At 35.6% G+C, this 14,703-nt stretch overlaps 1 protein-coding gene across 3 annotated transcripts in view; it reads right to left on the bottom strand.

The window, feature by feature from the left end:
- The window catches only part of SAMSN1 (SAM domain, SH3 domain and nuclear localization signals 1), a 169,875-nt gene that overhangs the window by 35,693 nt on the left and 119,479 nt on the right, over window positions 1-14,703 (bottom strand). For all 3 annotated transcript variants that reach the window (XM_070071919.1, XM_051859452.2, XM_051859453.2), the window contains one exon: window positions 1,789-1,860. In XM_070071919.1, the coding sequence (XP_069928020.1) occupies window positions 1,789-1,860 (72 nt within the window). The remainder of the gene's footprint in view (window positions 1-1,788; window positions 1,861-14,703) is intronic.

Genomic DNA, 14,703 nt, shown 5'->3' with positions numbered 1-14,703 from the left:
ATGAATGACAAATGAATGCTACATTTTTAAAAAATGTGCAAACGACTTTATTAGCCCTAAGCTTTCTTAAATTACTAGGCTAGCTGTCACAAAACGAACCTGAATGAAACTGACCTGCTTTCATAGGTTAACTCCAGAATTACAAACTAAATGTCAGTAGAAAGCAACTGTGTATGATTATGGAGAGTTAAACATTTAAAGTTCTTTCTCTCCTATCCCTCATCCCCTCTGAGTGTGCAAGTAAAACACTTTATTACTTAAAATTATGTAAATGTTGATAGACCATATGGTTATAATAAACTCATTCAGAAGCATATATAAATATATAGATGAGCAAAAAGAGATAATATAAATTGATAAAGGGAATATATTACATATACATACATCTACACAGATATAATAAAGGAAATATTTATAAACTAATAATAAATGTCATTTTATTTTCATTGCTTTTGTCCAGTATATCCATTACTGAAATTAAAATATTTTAAATATTATAGGTAGATATATCTAAAGATAAACATAAGATTTAACACCTACAGAGGCTAAAAAGACACCATTATCTAACTGAATCAAGTTCAGTGATAAACAAGTACAGCATTTTCAGGTTTCTCAATATACATTTCTCCTCTGTACTATTTTAAATAACTGCTGTACCTCTCATGTGACCTAACACAAGTGTCCCCTGCTTAGTTAGCAAAACAGAATGGCATACTGGAGTTAGTGAAGAGGTTGAGTTGTGCCTTTGTCATTTATTAACTCTAATTCAGTTTCACTCAATGAAGCAAGCATATTTCTTCAACATAGAAATACAAATAGTTCCTATGGCTCAGGTAGGCAACTTTATTTTTTTTTTTTAAGATTTATTTACTTATTGGAGAGGCAAAGCTACAAAGAGAGAGAAGGAGATACATAAGGGTCTTCTATCTACTGGTTCACCACCCAAATGGCCACAACAGCTGTAGCTGGGCAGATCCAAAGCCAGGAGCCAGGAGCCAGGAGCTTCTTCTGGGTCTCCTACATGGCTGCAGGGGCCCAAGCACTTGGACCATCTTCCACTGCTTTCCCAGGCCATCAACAGGGAGATGTGTCGGAAGTGGAGCAGCTGGGACTTGAACAAGCACCTACACGGGATGCCGGCGCGGCAGGCAGAGGTTTAACTCACTAAGCCATAGTGTTGGTCCCTAAGCAAAGTATTTAACATTGTGCTTGCTTCATGGTAAGTGATCAATTAAACATTGATATTATTGATATTATTATTATACAATTATTAACAATTTTATGGGAAGATCTTCTTAAGCTACTTCTAAAGTGTTCATGGCAAACGCATGTGCAATGACTACCAATGAGACATTGCAGTGTTTGTTGAAGCCTAGGAGATTCAGTAGTCATATTCTTTCCTTAACACATTTATAAATAAGTCACTCCATCATTTCCTAATTTCTAGCAACTGCACCTAATGTAAAATCATATACTACATACACAGGCATTGTTTAATGGTATAAATACTCAAGCAATTTTGAATTGCTGTTGCTTTGAATTGTAACTATTGTTTGAAGTTCATGATCTACCTTTCCAAACAAGTTTCCAGTTCAGCTTCTTGTTTTTTTCACTCCCAGCATGATACAAGTTACTAATAATTGTTTTTTCATTTATCACCAAAATAGTTGCAAGGCTATGATTTGAATATGTATTCATTTTTCTTATTGTACTTTTAAAAGTGATACTGTATTCATAAGGTTCTTAATGTGTTTGCATGGCATTCATAGACGAGAATAAAATACTAACCTCAGTTGAATTATTTGGCTTTGATACAGAATTATGCCGGAAACGATCAAAATTCCCAAAACTGCTGCTACGCTATAATATAGAAAAAGAAAAAGAAAAGAAATGAAACTTAAGGTTTGTGATTTTAATTGCTAAAAATAGTAAGTGCATTAGATTTTTGTTTCATAATCAGCATTGTTTGCAAATACAATCTTTAAAAAATCTCATGTCTGGACTATGCACAAGCATTGAAGATATAAACATTATTAACATTTTTATATTAACAGTTGATAAAATATCTTTTACAGTGTTAAGCCCCTTGAAGAAAATCTTTGTTTAACTAGTTTTAGTTTGTGGTATTACTTTTTCTTTTGGTATTATTAGTTAAAGAAATCATGGTGAGTGTTCAAATTAACAGATTGATGCTATTTTATTATTATGTAAACTTAACTTTACAGGAAGTTTTTCTTAAATTGAATTTAAATTGGTCATTGCTTAATGTACACGTATCAATTTTCAATGAAATTTTCAGAGACAATTCTTATCTGAGCCTTCTTGAAATGAGATAACCTCTGGTTTATTTCCAGGAATTAATGCAGGTAGTCCTAACCAACCATCCAAAAAATGAATAACAACTACAACAAAACAAACAGCAAGCATCTGGGCAGAATCCCCATTATGCCTTATAAAGATCAAGTTTGTTAAAAAAAATAATGAACACAAATGGATTTCCTCTTATTAACTTGATAATCTGAGATTCTCTCCTGGTTGTCAGTAGGGAATGCACACAACTAGACATTAAAAATTGAAATCAACTTAGGCATGCACAGTGTATGATTGTGAATAAAACTGAAATTTACCACACTTAACATGGAATTACAATGAGAATTCTGGGTCAGTTTCATTCACTGGTTTTGAGAAAAGCTCAAAATGTTAATAGAAGACTGTCCCCTTGGATATTTTTGCTTATAAAGCTAAATTATTATTCTTACACAATTCATTCTAAGCAGATCATTATAAGTAACTTCTAATATGCTACAAAGCAAACGATTCTCTTAAATATAATTTCAAAATTCTTTGGCCACTGAGTCAAGAAAAGATATTTCTTCACCATATTTAATTTTATACTTTCTTTGGGAAGTGAATACCCCCTGTGTTTTTTGTGTATTCATAAATCTCAAGAATAGTCTTAGCTAAAAGGACATACTTCAAGCTTCATATTTCTTATTCCAAATGTATCATGTTTTAAAAATAAGCTTGCGCTACTGAAATTAACCTAGTAATTTGAAAAATTCAGAACAGAAGTCAGTAATCTGTCAGATCTTGTTTTGTGCTTTCAGAACTCACAGCCCCTTACAGTTGAAGTCCGTTTCAAAGACTCCCAGGCCTTAGAAGCACTCCTGCACCCATGTCTTCCCAGAAGCTATCTTAAAGCTCCTAGCTTCCCTATTAAATGAGCTGAAATAAAAAGATCCTGACATGTGAGAAGGGTTTAGCCTGATAGACGTGTGACATAGGGTATGGCCCCCAAGGACTGTGGCCCTGTTAGACACAATTAACGCCTTGGGCTGACTTGGCGCCCCTGCTGAACAAGGCCTTCAGCTTGTGGCAAGAGAAGAGGGAGAGAAGTGCTGAAACAGAGAAGCAGACTGAAAAATATCAGGTCTTTTCGTCTAGTGACTTCCCAGAGCATTAATCACTGCACCTTGCCCAGTAAACATCTCCGTGAGGCCATCGTTGCTCCAGGGATGACAGAGTGGAATTCAGCATATTACGGTCCTCTTCCCGACAATCTGAACACAGGGAAAGCTGTTCCTCTTGTATGTATTTAACATGTTCTTATAACCGACTAGAGCCTGTGCCTAGGTCAGTTTTGTAGCCTATATCCAACCTGCCCACTGCACACTGAATATTAATGAGGATTACAGTGTGATTTGCACTACTGGATAATGAGAATAGATTCGCTTCAGTATTTCTGTGCACTATCATCTTCCATTAAATAATCAATAGTTACCATCTTTTAAAATTAATTCTCCCCCATTATATCAATAAAGAAATGCAGATTCAGTTGCAGCGGTTTAAGGATATAGGACTATTACTTTGAGCTTTGTCAGTCATCTCTTTGCTAATCACTCAACAGCTTATAAGACATAGGAATGTATCAATCCATGCCAAGACACCCTTAAAAAGCAAATGGAAGTATTTAAAAGGACAATTAAAAATTTCATTATTCTCTGGTCTAAAAGTTAGTGACTTTTTTGAGATGTGTTCAAAATGTATGGGTTATGGATTATGATGAAAAGGGGCTAATGTCTAGTATGAAGTGTGGACAATGAGCAAATTTATAATATCTACTCCTGTCAAGTTTTCTAACGTAAATGTGAATCATGTGGAAGCAAAGCCTGCTTCCTAGATAATAGCCCTTAATAAGTTAGAATGTGTTTGAAGATTGATAATTTTCCATTTTATAATCCTGATTGGACTTACCAAATATTATCTTATAGCAGAAGCCCTGATCAACACAGAATTATTATATAAACAAATAGCTATCAATAGGAATTTTAGCTTAAATTAAAATGGTTATATATATATATATATATATTTGACAGGCAGAGTTAGACAGTAAGAGAGAGAGAAACAGAGAGCAAGGTCTTCCTTCCATTGGTTCACCCCACAAATGGCCGCTATGGCTGGCGCACTGCACCGATCTGAAGCCAGGAGCCAGGTGCTTCTTCCTGGTCTCCCATGCGGGTGCAGGGCCCAAGCACTTGTACCATCCTCCACTGTACTCCTGGGCCACAGCAGAGAGCTGGACTGGAAGAGGAGCAACCGGGACAGAATCCGGCGCCCCAATGGGGACTAGAACCCCGGGTGCTGGTGCCGCAGGTGCAGGATTAGCCAAGAAAGCCGCAGGATTAGCCAAGTAAGCCACAGCGCCGGCTGGTAATATATATTTTAAATAATTGTTTGTTGACAGATTGTATTCTTTCTTTATACCTTGTATAAATATATATATAGTCCTTATTTGTGCAGTTAGAAATGGACTTGTAAAGTGGCACACCAATAACAGAGAAACCTGAAAATATCTACAAATATTACATATACATTTTCCCCTTGTCCTAGCAATTCCACTTCTAGATGTCTGTATCAGACATATACTTGGATATGAATTGATTTACATACCCATATTCATTGTAACACTTTTATGGTATCACAAATCTGTAAACCTCAATGTTTATTTAGAGGGTACTGAATGGGTAATACATGATCAATCTACACAATGGAAATTTGTATCTAAAAAGATAAAAATGCGTTTTTGTAATGCAAATGGAATGATTTTGTATATAGTGTAAATGAAAAAGCAACATGGACAACAATGTACATAGTAGCCACCATTTCTAAGTGTACAACTATGTGTATTTTAATACAGGCAGGTAAATATTGTTTTCCCTCCTAGAGATATAAAGCAAAATAAACAAAGAGAAGATGACAGGAAAGAAAAAAGACTTCCCAGAATACACCCTGCTTTGTATATTTGATGTCTAAACCATGTAAATATTTCACATATATATAAATAAAATGAAATCAAAATACGAAATGGTCCCTAAAAAATCAAAATCAAAATTAATGAACATAATTCCATATGGAATTGGTGGCTTGAGAGATGTTATTTTAAGTTTATTAAAAACACAGTAAGTTGACTGTCAATACATAGTAGGATATATCCCAAGAACAAACAATGACAAGTCAAATATTAACTTGTTCAGTAATCATATTATTATTAATTATGTATATACACATGATATGACAATGAAATTAAGTAATGATGTTAATGATATTGGAATCAAGATTTTCAGTATATGATGAAAGCAATTTAAAATATAACATCAAATGCTTAAATAAAGCCATGCAATCTCAAAGCTCAATTGAAAACATCAATAAGAATTCATGATATATATTCTGTTAAAAATATGTGTCTACTGAAATGATCTGGAACAATGACAAACAGAGTATCATGACACTCCTGGTACCAATAGTAGATGTGAAACACATTTGTACTGAAACGCATCAGGTCTCCACTGAGGCTTGGGACAGGAAATAAAAAAATGTGTACAGAAATAATGTCATATCATTAAATAATAAGCTTTGAAAACAACTCGGAGACCCTATTGAAAATATTCTCACTGGAGTATATTCTCACTGGAGTATATATATTTATGATCTCATACTTTTATTAAGGAATCAATTTGTCAAAATATCATAATAGTTTTTAGGCCATAGTTATTTGGATATATAGGCAGTGAAGGATATAATAAAGTTTTGTTTTCTAAATTCATTTCAGCACAACTTTCTGATGAAAAGGTCCATCTGCAATTCCCATGATGCAAATCACCTTCTTTGACACAGTCTACTAGGCTTCTACAAAAATAATGCTAAGTACCACTCAGTCGTTTGAACATGTGTGTATGTGTGTTACCACACAACGCAAGGAAGAATGTAAGAATTTGAGGGTTCTCTTTTATTCATCATACCCTTTTCCTTTTGTTTGACAGCTGTCATTACTAGAGTGCCTTTTCATGATGTGCAGTTGGCAAGGTTCTTAGAAATAATCTAATCCTTCTCAATGAGGTTGATGTTGTAGGAAGCAGGACTTGCAAAGAAAACAAAAGTCCTCTTTGAATATTCTCCACTGATGCACTCTCATACAAATCATATTATTAGAGAGTTTTGATGCTTTTTTTTTTCAAAGAAATTTGCTGTCTGAGCAGAAACAAAAGTGGAAAAATTAGCTCAACAGAAAGAATGGAACTAACTAGTTTTGCTAGGACAATGAGCAGCCTGCAATGACCACCGTGAAAGAGAACTAGGACATATCTTTTTAAAAATGTGAATCAACCTTATGACCAAAACCAGAAGAACTTGACCTTTATTTTTTTTAACTTTTGAGGTCTTCAAATAAAATCTCATTTTTAGGATGACTTAATATTTTGGATAAGGCACTGGTGGAAAAATTTCACAGTTTATTTCAAAGAAAAAATTTGCATATATGAGTCAGACATCTGCAGTATTTTGAAATGTACTGGCAAGTTTAAAATTACACACACTTTGCCAGTGAGTTCTCACATCTTCTAAATATTGCACATAGAATGTTGGTTAGTAATACACTCTTGAAGATCAGAGTTCTGTTTCAGAACACACTTGTATATATATTCATTTATAATCAAATGCTAAATCTCAATAAACATGTCAGCCTTTATCCAAAAAGCATTCGAGGATTTAATTGTTCTCACTACTTCAGGTGCTGAGTCCTTTTTGAAGAGCATGAAACAAATGTGATTCACCTAAAATAATCTGTGAGGATTGCCTCAGTGTCAAATCATTTCACTGTCATGTGGTGCCAACAAAAGCTGGTTGTGTGGTATGTCAGGGGACCGACTGCTAGAAGACTCCCAGAACTGTAAAACCTTGCCTTCAGTGCTGCACTTGACCTTGGATAAAGGCAGACCAAAGCTCCAACATGTATCAGTGCTCTAAATATTTTGAAGACACATCTGAACTCAAAGAACAAAAGTAGTCTTCATCTGTCTGGTTCAGTGTCTTTTCTGTCAGTATCAAAATATCTAAAAGACAGTACAGATTCTGACTTCATCATAGGTTTTTCTTTTTAAATTTTGTCAGCATTTCTGCACCAAAGCTTTGTTTTCAGGAGTTGATATGCCACTAAAATGGTTTCTGCAAATTAAAATGGTCTCAAAGAGGACTCAAAGGGAGGGAAGAAACTAAAAGTAAAAGAGGAAACAATACAGAATGATCCCATAACCTGGAAACCTGGTTATTCAAATGAGCTTATTAAATGTAACAAAACAAATCTTACAAGTAAAAAAGGCTCAAATGTTTAAAATGATCAATGATACCTCTGCATACATTTTTAACTGAAATTTAATGAATATAAATTTCCAAAGTACAGAATATTTATTACAATGACTTCCCCCCCATAACGTCCCTCCAACCCGCAACCCTCCCCTTATCCACTCCCTCTCCCCTTCCATTCATGTCAAGATTCATTTTCGATTCTCTTTATATACAGAAGATCAGTTTAGCATAGATTAAGTCAAGATTTCAACAGTTTGCTCCCACACAGAAACATAAAGTGAAAAATACTGTTTGAGTACTAGTTATAGCATTAAATCTCAATGTACAGCACACTAAGGACAAAGATCCTACATGAGGAATAAGTGCACAGTGACTCCCGTTGTTGACTTAACAAATTGACACTCTTGTTTATGGCCTCAGTAATCACCCTAGGCTCTTGTCATGAGCTGCCAAGGCTATGGAAGCCCCCTGGGTTCACTGACTCTGATCATTTTTAGACAAGGCCATGGTCAAAGTGGAAGTTCTCTCCTCCCTTCAGAGAAAGGTACCTCCTTCTTTGATGACCTGTTCTTTCCACTGGGATCTCACTTGTGGAGATCTTTCATTTAGGTTTTTTTTTTTTTCCCCAGAGTGTCTTGGCTTTCCATGCCTGAAATACTCTCATGGGCATTTCAGCCAGATCCGCATGCCTTAAGGGCTGATTCTGAGGCCAGAGTGCTGTTAGGACATTTGCCATTCTATGGGTCTGCTGTGTATCTCACTTCCCATGTTGGATCATTCTCTCCCTTTTTGATTCTATCAGCTAGTATTTGCAGACACTATTCTTGTTTATGTGATCCCTTTGGTTCTTAGTCCTATCATTAGGATCAATTGTGAACAGAAATTGATCACTGGGACTAGTGAGATGGCATTGGTACATTCCACCTCGATGGGATTGAATTCGAATCCCCTGGTATGTTTCTAACTCTACTGTTTGAGGTAAGTCTGCATACATTAAATACAACTTTATCTCTTTACTTCCTTTGCATCCACAGACTGAAAGTCATACTACACTTTCAGAAACTGAATAGAAGTTATGAGACTGTATTTTAGTCAAGATTATGTCTTAAGTAACATTTTAATATATCTTAAATATCTTTTTCAAGTAGAAAAGCATAATGTGGCAGAAGTTCAGTCACTTGATATCACCAGTTCTTTAAAATCTTGCCGAATAAAGATAAATAAAAATCTTTTAAAAATACGATCATGGTCACACTACCCTGAACTGCTTAACTTCTTGTTTTCACTAGTGTAAAAGCTTCCAGACAGTGGGACTGGGAATGGGAGAGGGAGGTGGAGGAGGAGTGGGAGGGCCGGAATGGTGGGAAAAATCACTATATTCCTAAAGTTGTACTTATGAAATGTGTAAGTTTGTATTCCTTAAATACAAGGTTTCTTTGGGGGGAAAAAACCTTCTATTTGACCCCCTCACTCCTATATTATTGTTTTATTGCCTACTTCCTATTCATTCTTTCTCTCTTTCTTAGCTATTGAATTCATAAGCAAGTACACAAAACGGTTCCTCATTATCCTTATGGAATATGTATTATGCCACCACTCCCTGCAAATCTTTACAAATTTCTCCAGGGTCCCATTTATACAGCTGCTCTAGCCCATAGTCACTGTCTGCTTGGGTTTGGCCTGGAAGACAGGTGTGTCAACAAGAGGACTTCTGTGCACATGTCCTGGTGACCGTGGGTATAGGTTTTGGTTCTACCACCTGCACTGTTGGAGACTTATATTTGCTCACCGCTCTTTAGGGAGTCTGGACACAGAATGCAAACTGTAATGCACCATAAAAACATACCCCCCAGCCTCCACATCTATTCAATTCAATTATGCAAATATTTATTGTAAGTATTTTTTCATTACATACACTAAAACATATGCCAATTCCTGAGCCAATGCAATAACTGTCAGCTCTTACCCCCAAAGTCTTACCTCTCTAATCATCTAATATCACACTTCTAGATTAACCTCTCTAAAGCACCAAGTCTCATATTGCATTCTCCTTCTCAAAATGTAAAGCTTGCATCATTGTGGTGGTTATTGCAAGCTTACTGTGTGCCAAGTACTGTGCAATGCCATGTACTTTTAATATCTTTAAATAAGCATAACCTGAAAGTAAGAATTAATGTTGTAGTTTAGAGATGAGAACTGAAGTTCAGACTGTTTAAGTAACTCTTCTTCAGTCAATAAAATAAAGCTTAAATTCAGTTTGTGGCACATTGTTGATGTCCACGGTATCAGGCAATGCCAGTCAATCTGATTTAGCAGAACTTCTGACACTTCTTGCAGACCAGCATGGACTCATCCGTATATGTCTCTAAGCTGTTGCTCACACTGTTTTGCTTTCAAAGAATGTTAGTCCATTCTTCAGGGTCAGGATCAAGTGCTACCTTCCATCCTCACTTCTCTGTGAAACTATTTGCTGATGCCAATTAAGTGTGTGTTGAATGCCCCTCCCCTAAATGCTATAGCACTTCCAAGGAAAAATCCTATGGTTGGGAGGCTTGGGGAAAAGCATAGTAGCTGACATGATTCACATTACTCTTCAAGTTCAATGTCAAAATTATACATTTCATGGTTAGCCAAAAAAAAAAAAAAGCAGATTATAATTTAATCACATTGCAATCGATAAAGATAACTTTCTAATGTTTAATGAAAGATCATAGGCTTTGTGTTATGTAGTTCAGAGTAAACACGCTGCAGCTTCTATGGCTAAATTTTGTACTGGGGTAAAGGCTGTATGAATAAGAGAAGAATTTACGCTGGAGTAATGTGTACTCTGTTGGTGTCCTTTACTAAATAATTTCACATCATGAGAATTAAACAGAGCCATAGTCAAGTAAAAGGTATGCAACTCTATAGAAGCAATTCCTATAAGCAGACTCTATACACAAAATAAATGAAATTACAATATATAGTAAATGTCACATTGGAAATTTATATTTATTTAGTTACAAATACTTGTTTGTACTATTTCATACATTAATGTCATTTTATGTTCACATGCACATACCTATATCATTTATAGTTAGTCTACAGAATGACCAATTGAAATGATCACAGATTTTTTAAGTGAAATTAGCTGAAATCAATACAATTTCAATTGGCTTAGCCATCTTAAAAAATCAGTTGAAGGAGCTTACTTGTATAGTTTTTAACTGAAACTCTCCTTAGAAATCAAAAATTAAAAAATGTTGATTGCTAAAAGTATCAAAAAGCAACAAAATGGTGGTACAACACATTATACAAGTATGTAAAAAGGGTAACTGGATGACAAAATTGCATCTAGTATCTGATATGACTCTCTTCCACACTTTCAAGGGAGTGAGTGAAAGAAATACAGTTGCTAGTGAACATAATAAATTTCTAGTCACTAGAAAAGTGTTTCGTATTTGGTACAGATATATTACACGAGGATTTTCCATTGTCTCATTGTCTGGACGAACTATGACTCTAAACCAAAATTGACAAGAAATTTTCAATACTTGCTCTGGAATGGATGAAAGTTCCATGGAGAGCATTGTTCAGAAAGATTTTGAAGTCACCTTCAGGCTTAGCCTTAGAGATTTACCATGTCTACAATAATTCCAGAACATAATGGATATTTGGGGGAAGGTGGTAAGAGAGGAATGAGCAACTATATACAGTATGTATTTCATGCATTTGCCACCCCCACTCAAAGATAAGTAGCTTCGGGGCCAGCTTTGTGGCACAGCAGGCAAAGCCACTACCTGTGACACTGGCATCTCATATGGACACCGGTTACTGTCCCGGCTACTCCACTTCCCATCCAGCTCCCTGCTCATGGTCTGGGAAAGCTGCAGAGGATGGTCCAAGTCAAGTGCTTGGGCCCCTGCACTCATGTGGGAGACTCCTGGCTTCAGCCTGGCCCAGCTCTGGCTGTTGTGGCTGTCTAGGGAGTGAAGCAGCAGATGAAAGATTCTCTCTCTTTCCCTCTCTCTCCATTAGTCTGCCTTTCAAATAAATAAACAATTCTAAAAAAAAAAAAAAAAAAAAAAAAAAAAAAAAAAAAAAAAAAGCTTACTTGAGCATATTTCACATTACTGATGCTGTTTTCTAGGCACCTTAAAACAGGCAAGACAATACCAAGAATGGATGATTTAAGTTTCCAGTTACAATTATCATTTTTATATAAATGTAGAAATTAACTTTCCATTGAATATTTTTTTCATATTTATTAACAAATATTAAGTGATATTTAAATGGTCACATATCAACTACAGTAATCCTATAAGCTTCAAAAACAAACAATTCTGCATAAATGATGCTCTTGTGTAGGATATGGCTAAAGCAGAAAAGGTAATGTTGATGCTTATGAGAAAAGAAGCCAAATATTATTCAGAAGAATATAATTGAAACACTGATGACAACACGTCTTACTACATTAACTATAATCTTATCCATCAGCTTTTTTTAAAGATTTTATTTATTTATTTGACAGGTAGAGTTACAGACAGTGAGAGAGAGAGAGAGAGAGAGAGAGACAGAGAGAGAGGTCTTTCTTCCATTGGTTCACTCCCCAAATGGCCGCAATGGCCGCAATGACCGGAGCTGCGCCGATCCGAAGCCAGGAGCCAGGTGTCTCCTCCTGGTCTCCCATGTGGGTGCAGGGGCCCAAGGACCCAGGCCATCCTCTGCTGCTTTCCCAGGCCATAGCAGACAGCCAGACTGGAAGAGGAGCAACTGGGACTAGAACCAGCGCCCATATAGGATACCGGTGCTGCAGGCGGAGGATTAATCTAGCACACCACTGCACCAGCCCCAGCCATCAGTTTTCTTAACAAGCGCCTAGTTCACCTATTTGTAACACCCATTAATGGAATTTTATCATATGTATTTTATATGTTATTATTAACCCAATAGGCAAAGTTGTACAGGATAAAAGACAAACTATGTCTAATCAGTTTATCACCAATGGTGTTAAAAAAAAAAAAAAGAGTAATGCAATTATTGATCATAGTAGCTAAAGCTCTCCTTAGGATATACACATATACACATCCAGTGTTGAAGTGCCTAGGTTCAGGTCTCTTCTCCACTTCTGATTCCAGCTACCTGCTAATTTATACCCTGAGAGGCAGCAGGAGATGGATCAAGTGGGTGCATCCCTCTCACCCATATGGGGGTGAGTTTTAAGTTCTTGGTGTTAGCCTGATCCAGCCCTGGCTGTTGTAGGTATATGTGGCATGGAGCAATGGGTAGAAGATCTCTGATCCTGTCTCTCTCCTTTTCAAATAAAATGAAAGTGCATAAATAAAAATTTATAAGATCATTAAACAAAAATCATTGAAAAAATCAAGTAACATTATCAGCTAAGTTCAATTGAATGATACTGCTCATGATTTTGATGCTAGCCTTTTCTTCTTTTCAATAATCAAAGAGAGAAAGAATTTTGAAAATTTTTCATTAAATAACACAATGGAAGAATAGATAGTGATTTTTTTTCACATTTTAAATACTTGAATACGTTGACTCAAACATTAGGTCTCTGAAAGTGTATCTAACAAATTTCCCAGTCACATGTTAATATCACTGCGTCCTATCATTCCAGTTTTAAAAATAAAATTATCTCTAAGGGGCCAAGTCTAAAGTACCCATTACTTTGAAATCATGATTAAATAAAGGTGTGAAAATTAATATGGAAAATAGATCCATTAATAAACTTTCCCATCATGTTCTCTGGAACAAAAACTCCCTGTAACTGTCATTAGTCTTACATACCCTCTGCATCCCCTTGGTCCCTGGGGATGGAAGAACCTTGTTTTAAAGGTCTCCCTAAGGCATATTTTAGTCATACAGTGATCTCCTTGAACACAAGTAACGACAAACAATAAGCTAATTCTCAAAAAGTTGTTTTTGAGTCATTTTTACTACTTTTAAATGAGTGTGTTTGATGCATGATTTTGGTCGCCCTGATTAATGGTCACCGCCAACCCCAGCTTCTGGGGTTGTAAAGTTTCTGTGAGCTTCCCTCCAGCAGAGCCCGGCCATTAATCCAGTAGCATATGTCAGCTCAGCAGAGCAAGGTCACTCTTCTGCTTCAAGGGGAACCTTTTTAGAAATAATAAAACTGACAGAAAGTTCTTTTTTGCATGCTTTATGCTACCTGAGGTTGAGTGCCGCAGTTAATATCATAAAGCTTATAAACATTCCCACCGCAGGCAGCACCACTGCCACTGCTCTTAGGAATTTAAACGTTTTTTTCTTAGTAAGAACAGACGTGTTTATGTGGGGCAAATATATGATATGTAAACGCAAACAGGCAAAGAATGGGTGGGAAAAATTGTAGTAAGTTCATGTGAGGATATTTGGAAGTGACGATTTGAGTCTACACTTCCTTCATTGTCAGTTACATTTACTTCCCTTTCAAAAAACTTGGATTTGGCCAAAGGAATATTTTCATATATTAGGAGGTTAATAGTGGTGTTGAAATATAATAACTATGGTAGAAATGAACTTAGTTTTTGATAAACCTTTGACCTACAATGTAATGTCCAACGAGTATAGCACATTTGTCTTTGAAAGAACTGCATTTTTAAAGTTTCCTTGCTAATGACTTATATACTGAAATATTCATAATCTTAATACAATTTCAATTTTATAGATGTTCTATGTTAAGTAACTCAAACCAATAATCAACAAACAAAAGAAAAATGATGGCTATGTGACAACCAACAATAGAAAGAAAATATAAACATTAAAATGAATATGTTTAATTGTATAGTATGTTGATTTTATTTAATTTTTAAAAATCATTTGAATCACCAAACTAGGTAAAGTATTGAGGAAAAATACTCCAAAAGTTCAATTTCCTCTCTTAAACCAATTAGCTATACTGGTACCTCATCTCTATTATCAAATAAGATGTGATAGAAGCTCAATGTATCTCGAATCTTATTCCTAGAATTTCAGCTGCAAATATTATGAAAAACATAGAAAAGAAACTTCCTATTTACTTCTTTTTTTTTTTTTTTTTATGTAGAGCTTCTTCTGCAA

Source organism: Oryctolagus cuniculus, chromosome 4 (genome assembly GCF_964237555.1).
Source record: "Oryctolagus cuniculus chromosome 4, mOryCun1.1, whole genome shotgun sequence".
Classification (NCBI taxonomy): Eukaryota; Metazoa; Chordata; class Mammalia; order Lagomorpha; family Leporidae; genus Oryctolagus; species Oryctolagus cuniculus.
This window is presented reverse-complemented; position numbering and strand designations above follow the sequence as displayed.